Source organism: Poeciliopsis prolifica, unplaced genomic scaffold, assembly GCF_027474105.1.
Source record: "Poeciliopsis prolifica strain line A6 unplaced genomic scaffold, Auburn_PproV2 SCAFFOLD006, whole genome shotgun sequence".
Taxonomy (NCBI): Eukaryota; Metazoa; Chordata; class Actinopteri; order Cyprinodontiformes; family Poeciliidae; genus Poeciliopsis; species Poeciliopsis prolifica.
The window spans coordinates 7,517,880-7,531,053 of NW_026562381.1; the positions used below are offsets into that span (position 1 = coordinate 7,517,880).

The 13,174-nt window shown below is 35.7% G+C and overlaps 1 protein-coding gene across 1 annotated transcript in view; it reads right to left on the reverse strand.

The window, feature by feature from the left end:
• LOC129360417 (relaxin receptor 1-like) overlaps nucleotides 1–12,066 on the reverse strand; it is a 100,715-nt gene extending 88,649 nt beyond the window's left edge. The window contains exons 1-2 of the mRNA XM_055030623.1: nucleotides 11,835–12,066; nucleotides 4,040–4,177 (exon numbers count right to left, since the gene is read on the reverse strand). Of these exons, the coding sequence (XP_054886598.1) occupies nucleotides 4,040–4,177; nucleotides 11,835–11,877 (181 nt within the window). The 5' untranslated portion in view covers nucleotides 11,878–12,066. The remainder of the gene's footprint in view (nucleotides 1–4,039; nucleotides 4,178–11,834) is intronic.
• Between the last annotated feature and the right edge of the window lie 1,108 nt (nucleotides 12,067–13,174).

Consider the following 13,174-nt stretch of genomic DNA (forward strand, 5'->3'; position numbering starts at 1 on the left):
CTTTTATGGGGATTTATTTTATAAGAGTCTGGAATGGACCAATAACATACATGTCAGGCTGTATATAAAAAAAAGATTAAGTTATTCTAACTTGAACCCATAAACATTTCCTGACAAATATCTGACATCAGACCATATTTTTTTTGTGCCTGAATAAAAGCTGAGACACAGATGGCAGCCAACAGGGAAGATTAATTCATTATAATCTGACAGCTGCTTTCCATGCTGTCATGACTGATGATTGTCCTTTAAAAGATAACAGTCAGGAAATCAGTCATGCATAAGCCTGATGTGACAAAACTTACGTTGTGGATCAGGTGAGAAGATTATGCTGAAATGTTAAAACACTTCATAATGTCTCCTTTACACTAAGGATCCTGTAAAAAAAAAAAACTAAATAGCATTTTCTGGTTCAATAAAGACACACAATAAAAGAAGAATATAAAACAGTGAGGCAACATTTTAGATAAGTCAACAGTAGATATATTAAAAGGTCCAAAAACAAGAATGGATTTTAAAGGTTTAGATATGAAGGGCAAAGTAAAAGGTTAGTCTTTATGGCAGAAAGAAATATCCATCAAATGGGGAAAAGAGTCAGGCAATTTTGTTTTATAACGGTGCTGCAAACGGTGCTCTAAACTTCAAATCATGATTCTCAGTAACTCAGCACTCTTTCCTTTGTCATGGTTCCTTTCCCAGCATTTGGCATTTGGTTCAGGTCGTCTAATGTCTGTGCTTTGCAGGTGCAACATTTTTAGCTCCCCTATGACTTTCTGAATTGGGTTGTCAGATTTGGACTCCTATCAAATAATTTAAAAAAAATCCTCAATATTATTATCAGGTACTCAAGCAAACGTATTTGCCGTAAGATTACATTACTATGAGATGACCCTAGATTTTTTTTTTTTTTTATTCCAATGTCTTTTCACAAATACAGATTGAAAAATGTAGCATAAAATTCAATTGAACCCTATGCTCCCTGTAAGTATTTTAGATATTTATTTTTCTTCCAGCTGACTGTGACCAAGACAGAGAGTCCATTTAAAGGTTCTGGAAAACTCTACAGATGTTCTGTGTTCATTAACTGATTAGGCCATAATCATCCAAATTACTAGAAACAAAGGCTCAGGATATATATGCCAGTTTCATTTTCAGGCAATATTCAAATTTTTTAAAACTTACTAGTACTTGTGTTAAAGAAAGAAAACAGAAAAATACTAAATCACAGAGGAACTGACAGCAGAAGAACAAGTTTGATTTCCATACTCATCCTGTCACAAATGATGTAATCCTGAGTTCATTAAACTTGTCACAAAAAGTCGCAGAGAATCAGATCGTTTCAGAGATTGCATCAGTGAAGTTCTGCAGACAGCAGCTTCAATAATTACCAACAACACAGAGCAAGCTGGGATTGTGCCCCATTAACACACATTGGACCATTTGAGTCAACTGTGTTGAAACTAAAACTGGCATGACACGGGCCAGACGGGCCCAGGACACTCCTGATATAAACCATTAGTTTGGCAGGAACATATGCCAACAAACCGTCACTTAAAAACGTCCAATAATTCATATCTGCTTCTCTTAGATTGTTTCGTGTTAAAATAGATCACTTGAGAAAAATACAGGCTCCAACCCTCAGGGAAATTTAGATGTTTTATTTTCAGTGTTTTGACATCCAGTCTTAACCCTGCTCAGATAGAAAATGTCAGAATTATTATTATTTCAGGATGGAAGTATTTGTATTCTTCAGGGGGAAGATTTTGTTGCTATGCTCTTTACCTCAACAGAATTATTTTAATAGTTGTCAGTGAAATATGTTTTCATAAATGACTGAGCTTTATAGTGTTTGAGCAATAAATCAGAGCCTATTTCTATTCCCTCTTTCCCAATAACATACGATCAATGAATCAGTACAAAAGGTCAGTCGAAGCAGCTTAGATTGAACGTAGTACACATTTGCGATGACCAATGCTACAAGTGTGATTCTACTGAATTTTGGTTGATCATTATTATTTCCTTTTCATCTTCCATCTTTTTGAAGTCTCTCAATAAGATTTCTTTTGCCACAGGAAATAGTTTTTCATAATGAGAACTTGCAGATAGATATTTGACCATATGTTTCAAAAATGGAAAAGTTCAAGGCCAGAATGAATTATCTCTGGAAAAAAACATAACATTTTTCCTTCTGTGTAAATCTCAGGAACAAATTGAGTGTATAAATGAGCCAGCGAGAACATGAATGCAAAGAATCACAAGGAGGTCAAGAGTTTTCTATAGAGTAAAAAATAAAAAGTTAAACTGCATGTTTCAAAACTGTGGCAGCACTTCATATTACATCTTTGCAAGAAACAAGACTAAATGAAAAATAATGAATAAATTACGTCTAATTACCAAGATGCTAAAATGCTTAAATGAGGATAATGCTCTCATATTGAAATTCATGTCAAAGGTTAATGAAAAGCCAGAAAGAGGGAGCAAAGACAGACAGATAAAACCATAAATAGAACATAAACAAAAAACTCCCAGGTAATACTAGGAATATATTTTTGAAATAATATTTTACTCAAAATAGTAAAATTGTTCATTTCAGTGCAATGTTTTGATAAATCAAATGTGGCAGCATAAGATGATTACAGAAAATATGTCGGATTACAATAAGCTATGTTCAAATTCAACATAAAAATCCAAATCCCTTCTTTAAGTAATGGGCTGAAAGGAAACAACTGTCAGTTTAGCCCCTTCACCGCAAAACCATACTAACATTAAAATAAATACAAATAAATATGAAAAACAAATTAAAATAATTAAAAAGTGTTATTTTGTGTGAAGAAAGATATGCACAAAGACATTTGCTTAATGATTAATAGTTGTAAATAATATACAGGTTGATACTTTTTAATCAACAACAACTCTTTCTCATAATCTGATATCAAATCAGTTTTAATATTTAGGATTACCAAAACTCCATTAACCCTCTAAGTCCTAAACAGAGCTGCGGAAATCCAGCCAAATTTGCAGTACCGTAATTCTGCCACCCTTTCCGCTATCTGAAAAATTTAAAGGGTTTCTGAAAGGGGAGATGATGCACTTTCCAGTCACTATCGGGTTATTATGGTAATTTCACTCTTGTCATAGCAGGGAGTGAAATTAATCCGAGGGACAGTTACAAAACTTACGTGCTAGATATTGAAAGTTCCAGGTGTTATTGATAAATGGGCAAATATATTTACTCACAGGACATTTAAAGAACTGCATACAATTAAAATAAGCAAAAATATCCACACAGATATTTTAAATTTAAGTCATTGTTTTGCCCAGGCAAAAACAGCTTGTAAGTGTCTGACTGGTTAATTCACAACATTTGAGTTTGATTCATGGTGAAGCAACACCTTAAACACAATGCTCCCTTTTGTGACATCAAGGAGGAATTTAAAGGAAAAAGCCAAGATATCAAGAAAGGATTTGTGATTCATCCTGAAAAATTCCAGATCCTTAAGAGTCTCTCGTTCATCTGCTGTCTCATTTACACATGACGCAAGTCTAAACACCCTGAGAAATTCCAGCTATCGCACTGTTTACAAAGGAGCCTGCTTCCGTGTCCCATAGATGAATGTGTTTAGGTGCAGAACATAGGCATGAAGACTGGAACAAAAGCTAAAGACCTTGAGAGGATTCTGCCTGAGGCCGAGCGTCATGTACCGATCAGAAAAGATGAACCCTAAAACCAACATAGTGAGCAAGACTGAAGTTTGGAAATGCTGCCTAATTCCCATTATTTCATTTGGATAAAAAAAGGCTTCAAGAACATCATCCAACTTGTGAAATATGTGGATGTTGTCATCATTTGGACTGTGATGTACCTCAAAAAATGGATTATGACATTTAAGAGATAGTCCACAGATAAATCTCTGACATAGTCATCATTCAGTTCATTAATCAATATACTGTGATTATATAAAAGTCGTTATTCATTAGGAAAAAAGCCATTCGGCAGTCAGCGTGAAACTACAACCTTCAAGTTAGGAACAAAACTCACCGCAGTTCTCCTCGTCTGCCTGGTTTCCACAGTCATCAATGCCGTTGCAGTGCAGGAGCTGCGGGAGGCAAACTGTCAGATTGCCACAGGGAAAATATCCAAGTGGGCATGTACCCTTCTCCTCTGTGATATTGAGTGCTGTAATCAAAACAGAAAGTCACAAAAATATGACTTAAATCAAAGCTTGCACAAAATGTTTTAATTAAATGCTGCAATGCTGCACAGATTCTTTCCTAAAAAATGTTTTTTGTGTAGAGGAACTGAAATGCTCAGTTTTATGAAGTTCTTGTCAAGCTACTCTGTTTTTTCTTACAGTTTGTCTGGCCAAGCTGTTGAACATGCTGCAAAAAGAAGTACAAGTCTGACAAATGCTTTAGGCTGAAGCAATTACATGGATTAATCGTAATTAATCAAAGATTGAAATAATTGTCAACTGGTGAAGTAGTCAATGAATGACTCACAGCCACAGATAAACTGAAACTGAACCAAAAATATATACATTTTGCATTTAAGATAAAAAAGCTTCTGTCTGTAAATATGTTATACTCAAAGCACTTCAAGTGGCAATTTTAGGTTGAACCAGTTCTGTACCAAAAAGAAAAGTCTATTAAGGATCCTTTGCTGTCAAATGATTCATCAAAGCAGTAGTCAACAAATGGGCTACACACTAAATCTATAAAACAACTGCAATGGCAATCTTCATGGTCATGAAATGTTATATTTTCTAGGTTGTTCTGTGACTTTTATGCAGCTGGTGCCATGAAAAACCAAAGATAACATAAAATTGAGTAAAGATTGACAACAATGAAACTGCACTTGAAAAATGTTCAGCGACGGCTGCAATAAATTAAAAGGCTTTGTCAATGACAGATAAATTATCTCCTCCAGTAGTGACTCATAGACTCTGCTTTTTCTCCCTTTCCAGTCTGTTCTGCTTATGGTGAAAAGCAGAAAAAATTTATAAAACCCAACAGCCACCAAAACATTAACAATAAAACATGAAATGCTGATTACTTTTAATTAAAGTGTGAAATAGCTCTGCTGAAGAAATGCCTCCAAATGCAGTACTTAATCAACTCTTTACCTGGATTCGTTAAAAATTAGATGAGAAATGATAACAAACTTTGTAAAATGTAGTTGGCTTGAAGTACATTCTGATTAATTAGTACATCCTCACATAAACAGCAGCATAATCACCTCATTTGATTTTAGCCCATGTATCTCATGACTGTGAGTGAAAATTAAGTCTTCCTGAGATTCTGCAAATGAATAAGCTCTAAGCTTGAAGTTTAGAAATGTCTTGATGCAGAACAGATTATGAGCTACAGAGAGAAGAAATCAGTCTTTTTATAATAATCCAAATGGGTCTAAGATCCATAACCAGCCAATTTTTTTTAAACCAGTTATTAATTTGAAGTATTAAGGTTGATCTGCTGCGTGGATAAGAGGTTGTTTGCACCCAGCACTAAGAAGTATTCTGATAGATCTGATTATAAAAGAGGGGATTTTAAGAAGCTGTTTTTATATTTCAAGAACTTCTCTGCTGCAGAGACGTACAAGATGTATCCTAAAAAAGGACATGTCCTTATGTGACTTTATGTAGGATATATAACTATTTTACTATGTCCTTATTTATCCTAGAAATACTGTATCACCTGTGCAGTTCAAATCAGAAGGTTATGTAAATAAAAAATATAATTCTGGAAGTATAATTACATCGTTTGTTTGTTTTGTTATTTTGTCAAAGAGGACTGATTATACATCTTTCATTGGCTTCCTAAATTTCAATCCACACAAAGCACTAATATATGAGCTTAAATATGACTATCTTTAATTAAATCTGTCAGTAAGTAGGGCTGAATGTAAAAGACGGGCCAGGGCCTGAGGCTGTCTGCTTAGCAATTAGCATTTAGCTCATCTAGCTTGGTCAATAATCAAACTAGGTACTTGATTTAACCTGTTGATCCAGGTCTGATCAACAGATTGGGAAGGTTTGAATAATATTTCATTTCCTTTTGGCATTAAGAAAGCATTTTAGAATTTGAACTGCATATTAAAAAATAATTTGAACGTGCATAATCTGATGGTTGTTTAGCTAAGGTCAAGAGAAGATCCAAACTGTTGCCTTCAGATGAAAATAAATTATTAAATTAGTTGGAATGATTAGCAGTTGAAAACTTTTACATCATAAACTTAGAGTTGCCAAGCAGGAAATACGATCTCCTCACATATTCAAGCTGAAACTGAAATTAGTTTGTTCAAACAAAAAATGCTAAGTGTTCCCTGATTGGTCACTAGGTGGGGCTGTAGGCTCCAGTGTATCAGGGGAAACTAATAGCAGGCAGAAGGGGAGACAAGTTTTGACTGCTGTCCGTGTTGTTGCTGTGTACTCTGGAGTAATTTGGAGGTACTTTGCAGTAATTGGGTTTTTGCACCAAACTTTGAACCTGCAAACCAACAAAACCCTTGGGATTCAGTATTACATGTCAAAACAAGTACAACATTAGTCACAGAAGCTATGGACCAACACTTCTCTGGTAGAGTACTATTAGACTAACTAGTTCATTGAGCATTCCCAAATTTTTAACTCCATTGAAAAATGTCCATTGCTTCGTTCCTGCTGATCGGTATGGGTCAGGATGCTCTTTTATAGTCGAGGAACTCAGGGGAACGTTTTCACCACCAGACTATCACCGGGAAGGATGGGGTGTCTTTTGTTTATCGAAAGCAGAGACTCCGCTCTGTTCTCCAGTCTGCGCTGTAACACCAGTAGCTCCATCCTAACCATGACCTGAAACAAAGGCAACCCAGGGATGGTGGGGTACGAATCGGTTCTAGGCCCACTTTTACATCACAAGAAGACAAAAACAAAAACACCATACCAATCTACACCCATCTGTGCAGATCACTCAGTGGAAACAAAACATAGTCTTAAAAGGAATCTATGAACCAATACACACTCTGTTAATACTACTAACAGTATTAATCCAGAATTATGTCTGAATCTTGTTAATTCTTGTTAAATCTTTTGTCAAAGGTAAACCAAATATAAACATATTTTTGTGTCTATAAATATAATCTTAAAGTGTGGGTAAATTTATAAAAAGCCTTAATATTTTGGATCATATTTTGGTCTTAAGGACATCATTTCAGAATCAGCATTTTACACAGCCAGAGGCTTGCAAGTAGGATGATAAATGAATAATGTGGCACAATAAAGTAATGCCTACTTCTATGCTTCAATTATCTAAACAAGATGTGTTCTGGATTTTGCAATGTTTTCATAAATAAGTTATGACAAAACATCTACAGCTTTGGACTGAAAAAGCCAGCATCCTGGATTGAGGCACTGCAACCAAATCTACTTGTTCACATAAGTAGCAGCGGGGGTTTCTGTGAAAGGACCGCCTGTTTGTTTGGACTTAACTTAATGCACAATATGTGTTCTGAAACAACAGATAAGCTAGAAAAAAGATTCTGATGGAAACCTGGTTTCTTGTAAAGAGCAACAAAAGGCAAAGAGGTGGTTTATGTTTGCAGAATATGTCCAAAGCCTCACCAACAAATACTGAATATGACCTGAGCTCTGGAATGTGAATGTGTCCTCATTGTGTCCCGAATGCATTCACACCTGCACTCTGCTGTTCACTTGTAATCAGATCAAGCAGGACGCTTGTCAGCTCCAGACAGAAACTGCCTGTAAAGAACACAGTCCACTATGCAAGCTGTTGTGATTTTAAACTACCTTGAAAAATGATAAGAGAATTGCATTTAAATGTGAGCTGCAGCATTTTTTAGCTTAAGAGGAACTGATGTTAAAAATTACAGTAGACCTGCAGCCACATGTGAGGCAGAGCTGAGGGAGACAACAGAGAAACAATTATATTGCTCCGATGCTGAGCAAGCTGAATATTCATTTTCTATACAAGATTTAGGAAATAACATTCTAAAGGTTAACTCTGTTTTTACTTAACTCATGATGTAAGGATACTTTAAACATCGATGCATACTAAACAGACAAAAGGGAAAATAATTATTATTTAATGACCTATTGGGACATTTAAAATACCCCTTGAAGCAAATAAAATGAGAAAACCCCAGTGTAAACTTTAATGTTGCTACAAAGGTCAAAACACTTTTGCTTCTCAAAAACTCATACATCACAAAAAACACAAGGAATTATTCTGAATAACTGACTTCCATCTAAATCAAAGTCACAATTCTTCTTTGGAAATGTCAAATTTCTGCACTGGCTATAAAACTTAGTCATAAAACTGAAGGAAAGAATAATTCATGGTGGCTCAGCTTTAAAAGCCTTAGCCTCAAAAGCTAATTATCATGTAGGGTTATGAAGGTTTATTTAAACATCCAATGTAAAATCTTTCTAGATGATCTTCTAAAAGGTTTTAACTTCAAGTACCCAACATCATGCAGCACATTCTGTACTGTAAGCTTGAGTAGCTTTTTGGGTCTTATTTACAACCCTGCTTCAGTTCCTTGAAAAGTGTCTTTATGCACAGATATCATAACTTTCCATCACAACAATATGAAATTAAAATCTTACGTGACACAACCCATTTTTGTGAACATTTTGTGAAGGAAGTGGACTGAGTGTCAGGTTTTCATGTCGTTTCCTTCAGTTGTTCCTGGTGCAGCGCCACCACAGGCAAACGGGGCAACAGCTTGCTCAAAGGGTTTGGTTCATTTGACACTGCAGTGTGAAAGCGACAGCAAGTGGAACAAATGCTGCAATTTTGGTTCCCGGACCACCAGGTGTGAACACACCCTGAGACCCAACCATGCCTGAAATATTAGAAGCTTAGCTGATATGAGAGAGGATAAATCTACCAGGCAACCTGTGGTGCTAAAGTGACAGACAGATTCACTATAATATTTATTTTCCTTGAAATATAAGCTTTTCTCAGTTATCCAACAGGATTATTGCTTTTTAATGCCTCATGGTATAATGTAAATCCCTGATTTCATTATTTAAACAACACCTAAAGTGATATGGCAACAAAAAAGCCACAGATTTAACTTTTATGTCAAATATGTCGATAAATGTTTTAGTTATCGTCTCTGAAAGAAAGCAAACTAGGAGAAAAGAACAAGGTTCAGTCAGTATAAATGTTTGATGTAACCTGGAAGTGGAACGGGTTATGTGCCTGACTCAGCTGCTTCACAGTTGGAGGTCTGGCAGAAGATGTTCATTCACTCTCAAGGAAGCAAAAAGAAGAATGTGAAAATGAAAGCCCCTAAAATAACATGCTAATCTACATATTTTGCCATGGAAGAAGGAAAGTGTTAAATCTTATTAGCAAAATTGGAGATGGGAAACATGAATCTAGCTAAAATAGTGAATATTTATAATTCCAGTACTCATCTGTGTTTTTGCCCAAAGAATAAAGACAGATTAAACACAGAAAATGGAAAAATAATGTCTTTTTTTTCTTGGAGGTAGTAATTGAAACCACAAAAAAAAAACAAAAATAAAAAAAACAAACAAAGGAATTAGATTACCCTCTATAAATTAAGCCCTGTATTGCAATGAATGGTGAGTTTCACCATTACAGGTTTAATTTGTTTTTGTTGTTTTTATCCATTACAAGTTTGATCTGTTTGTTATTTTTTATTCTTTTCCATTACAAGTTTCATCTGTTTTTGTCACAATTAAAATTGGGATCATTAGACAACATTATATTCTTGTACACATTTATCAATACACCGTTTCCACAGAAGAACATGATTTGTTGTGGCTTGCTTTTACAAATAATGTATTAGACTCTATTTTTGCTGTCTCTCTTCTGAAGTTGCTAGTTTCATCCCACAAATTGACTTTTCATTGACTGAAGCCACTAAAGAAAATAAAGTTGCCTTTAGCTCTATTTTTTCTGTTCCCTTTAGGCTAAAAGGTGTCAGAAGTAATCTCCACTTAAAGACAAAATAATAAACTTAAAAAAAGAAGAGCTCCACAGTTATCAGATCAAAAATGCAAACTTTTGGTACGTGTGTAAATATGAAAATGTTTTGATAATATCACCGTCACTAATGTTGCTATCACCCTACCTGATTTATTAGTAATTAAACAGTAAATTAGAAAAAAATGTAAGCGTCAAAGGAAACATTACAAAACACAATGAAATTTCTAGTCCAGACACAAAAGAATGGCTCAGACTTTTAAATTCATAAATTGGTTAAAACTTCATCAGTTTAGGACAGAATCAGCTGAAGTATATTTGCTCCACAAAAGGTTTTAGTGAAAGATGTACCCAGAAGAGCTGTCACTTTTAACACAATTTGGCTAAGAAGTGTCTAAACTGTGCCAAATGTGTTTTTACCTCATAAAAGAGACCAGATTTCCATTATAGGACTCTTTCTATCTTTGGTCATGGTGTCTAACTTGTTTATCATCAAAATAGAATACATAAAATGGAAAGAAGATAAACTAAACTGAATAATTTCTTGTCTCCAACTGGAGAAAGGAAGTATTGGAAGAAATTAAACTGGCCAAACCTTTTTAGATACATTATATTCATTCAAGTATGAATGGCCTGTTTAAGGTAATAAACAGAACATCTCAACTGAAGTCTGGACTTTGACTAGTCCACTAAGAGGTTTATTGCTGACAAATTATCTAAGCAACACTCACTAAATGGCTCAAGTGAATGGATTGGTTTAGTGAAAGATAATTTCAAAATAATTTACCACCTCTAATAATCACAGTTATTTTATCTGTTAAATTTATCTATGAAGCAGGTTGGGTGGGAGCACTTTGTTGCTTCATTAAAAAAAAAATAATAATAATTCGAAGACTTTTGTTTTATTTATTCAGCTTATCTTTCATTGATATAAAAATTTGCCTGTCAGTCTGATAATCCCATTGACAGCCTTTCGCATTGTCAGCACATGCTGAAACCTAAACACTGATAAGGAACGTGGTGCACAGATTATTCAAGTTACAGAGTCAAGCTGACCCCACATGCTCTCCTGTCAGTCAAGGTAAACCACTGCCACTGTCTTGATAAGTTCTGTACTTTTTAAAGAAACTTAATTTGTTGATTCTATCAACCGAAAGACTCAACAGTCTATACTTTATAACAAAAAAGAGCAGAATATTACAAACTGGTTTACAAAATGAAGAGTTTCAGTTCTCTAGTGGTTTTAGTTTTAAATTGTTTCAAAGTCGTTACTTAAAGTGAAATTACACAACAGTAAATGTTGGATTGTATGTTGGTTTCCCCTTATCTAACAACAGAAGCTTCCCTCAGTAACACAGAATCCACTGAGGCAGCAGGACAGTAACTGAACGAAAAAGGTTTCCCTTCACTGCTAGAGATGCTTCATTTCACAGCTGATGCTCCAGTATGGAATAAATACGCTTATATCACACACACATCCAGCAAAAATGCCTCAAATACACAGATTAATCTACCTTAGAAAACCCACAACAAAACAGAAAAAATGGGAACAAACACAAGGCAAACATTTGACAGAGTGTACATTTTTATTATGACGTAAAGAGGCGATTTATTTATTTTGATGAGATTATGGGATGGAGCAGTGCTTTATAGTAAAGCTCCAGATGTTACATGAAAGACAATTTACACTATAAATCTGAGATGGATGTAAAATCGACATATATTTAAAGTAACATCCCTTCGGTGCAATCATGTTCCAATTTTTTTTTATTATCAATGCAAATGTGAGACGGTTTAAATTGCAAATGTAAACTGTTAAAGAAATGTCCTAAAAAGAGTTCAAATCATAATCCGGTCAATTAAGTTGCTGAACTTACCAGACACTCCGTACGCGAAGATCACAGCCACGTAAACTTGCATGATGCCTCTGGAAGTTGTGTTAAAATCGCGCTGGTGGAGAAAGGAGCAGTAATTATCTCTTCCCAGGTGTTAAATTCTCACCGGAAGTTCTTAAATGAGACGCTGTGCGGGAACAGCCGCGCTGACGGTGTGAACACGGTGGTTCGGTCCGAGAACAGCGGCAGGAGAGACCTGTGAACGCTTCACAGGACCGAGGCGGTCTGCAGCCTCCTCCCGTGTGGGGGAAAGCTTTAAAGAGCTGCCATGTTCTGACGTACGGAGAGAAGCGGGCGGCACGCGGGCGGCACAGGTGCGGCAGCGCGCGCAGTGTTCACGTTTTATCACCTCTGAGCGCGAGCTGCTCAATAAATGCGCCTCTATGTAATTAGGGACACCAAACCCTCCCAGTGGGTGCAGTGAGCTGGAGGACTGATTAATGCTTTAACGTCCCACAAATGAAATTGTTTTGTTTTTCATTTGCACACTCTTGAAATTCAGAAGATTTCAGATCGGGTTCAGGTATTCTTTGTTTCGCACACTGTTTCTCTGTTTTGAAAATGTACAGTTTCATACCTAATATTAAAGGTAATCTCTCTTCAGTCTTCTAAATGCAAGTATTATGTTCAATAAGCAGGTTTCTTCCTATTACCCAGGAAAGCTGCTATTTATAACAAAAGCCAGGCGCTTCTTCCACTTCTATTTCACTATAAGTCCAGTTGCTTTGATTGCAGCTGCATCAGAAAAAAATAACCTGACCCAAAGCCGTCATCCTCATAAACTCAGCAGATTTTTTTTTTTACTATTTCCCACTTTTACCATTTAAACCTAAGTTGACCGAAAGCGTATTTGGGGTTGAACCAATTTTAGTAACTGATGGGACTCTGTGTATCTTCACAGGCTGAGAGTGGAGGGGCTATCTGTCAATATTATCCTTTAACATGGATGTAAGGGTCAGTCAGAGGGGAATTCATCCCACCATAATAAATAGCCTCTGGACATAGTAACAACTAAAATATATTGCGATAAAACCTTATCTGTCCAACAATATTGGCTAGGTTGCTTTGAGTCAAATCAAGAATGTCATATACAACAATGTCTATTAGAAGACTCAATACAATCGTTGTCACCCATCATATTCATTTGGAGATTTCATTGATGTATGTGGAAAATTATATGCAAAGAAATGTTACCGCTGGACTTTTTGCACCAATCACTGAATGGATCCTTCAGCAATGTTTTGAGATGCAGTCTGTATGACGGATCTTGGATGAGAGCATAATCTGTCACTTTCGTATAACCTCCTTATGAACGTCAATAA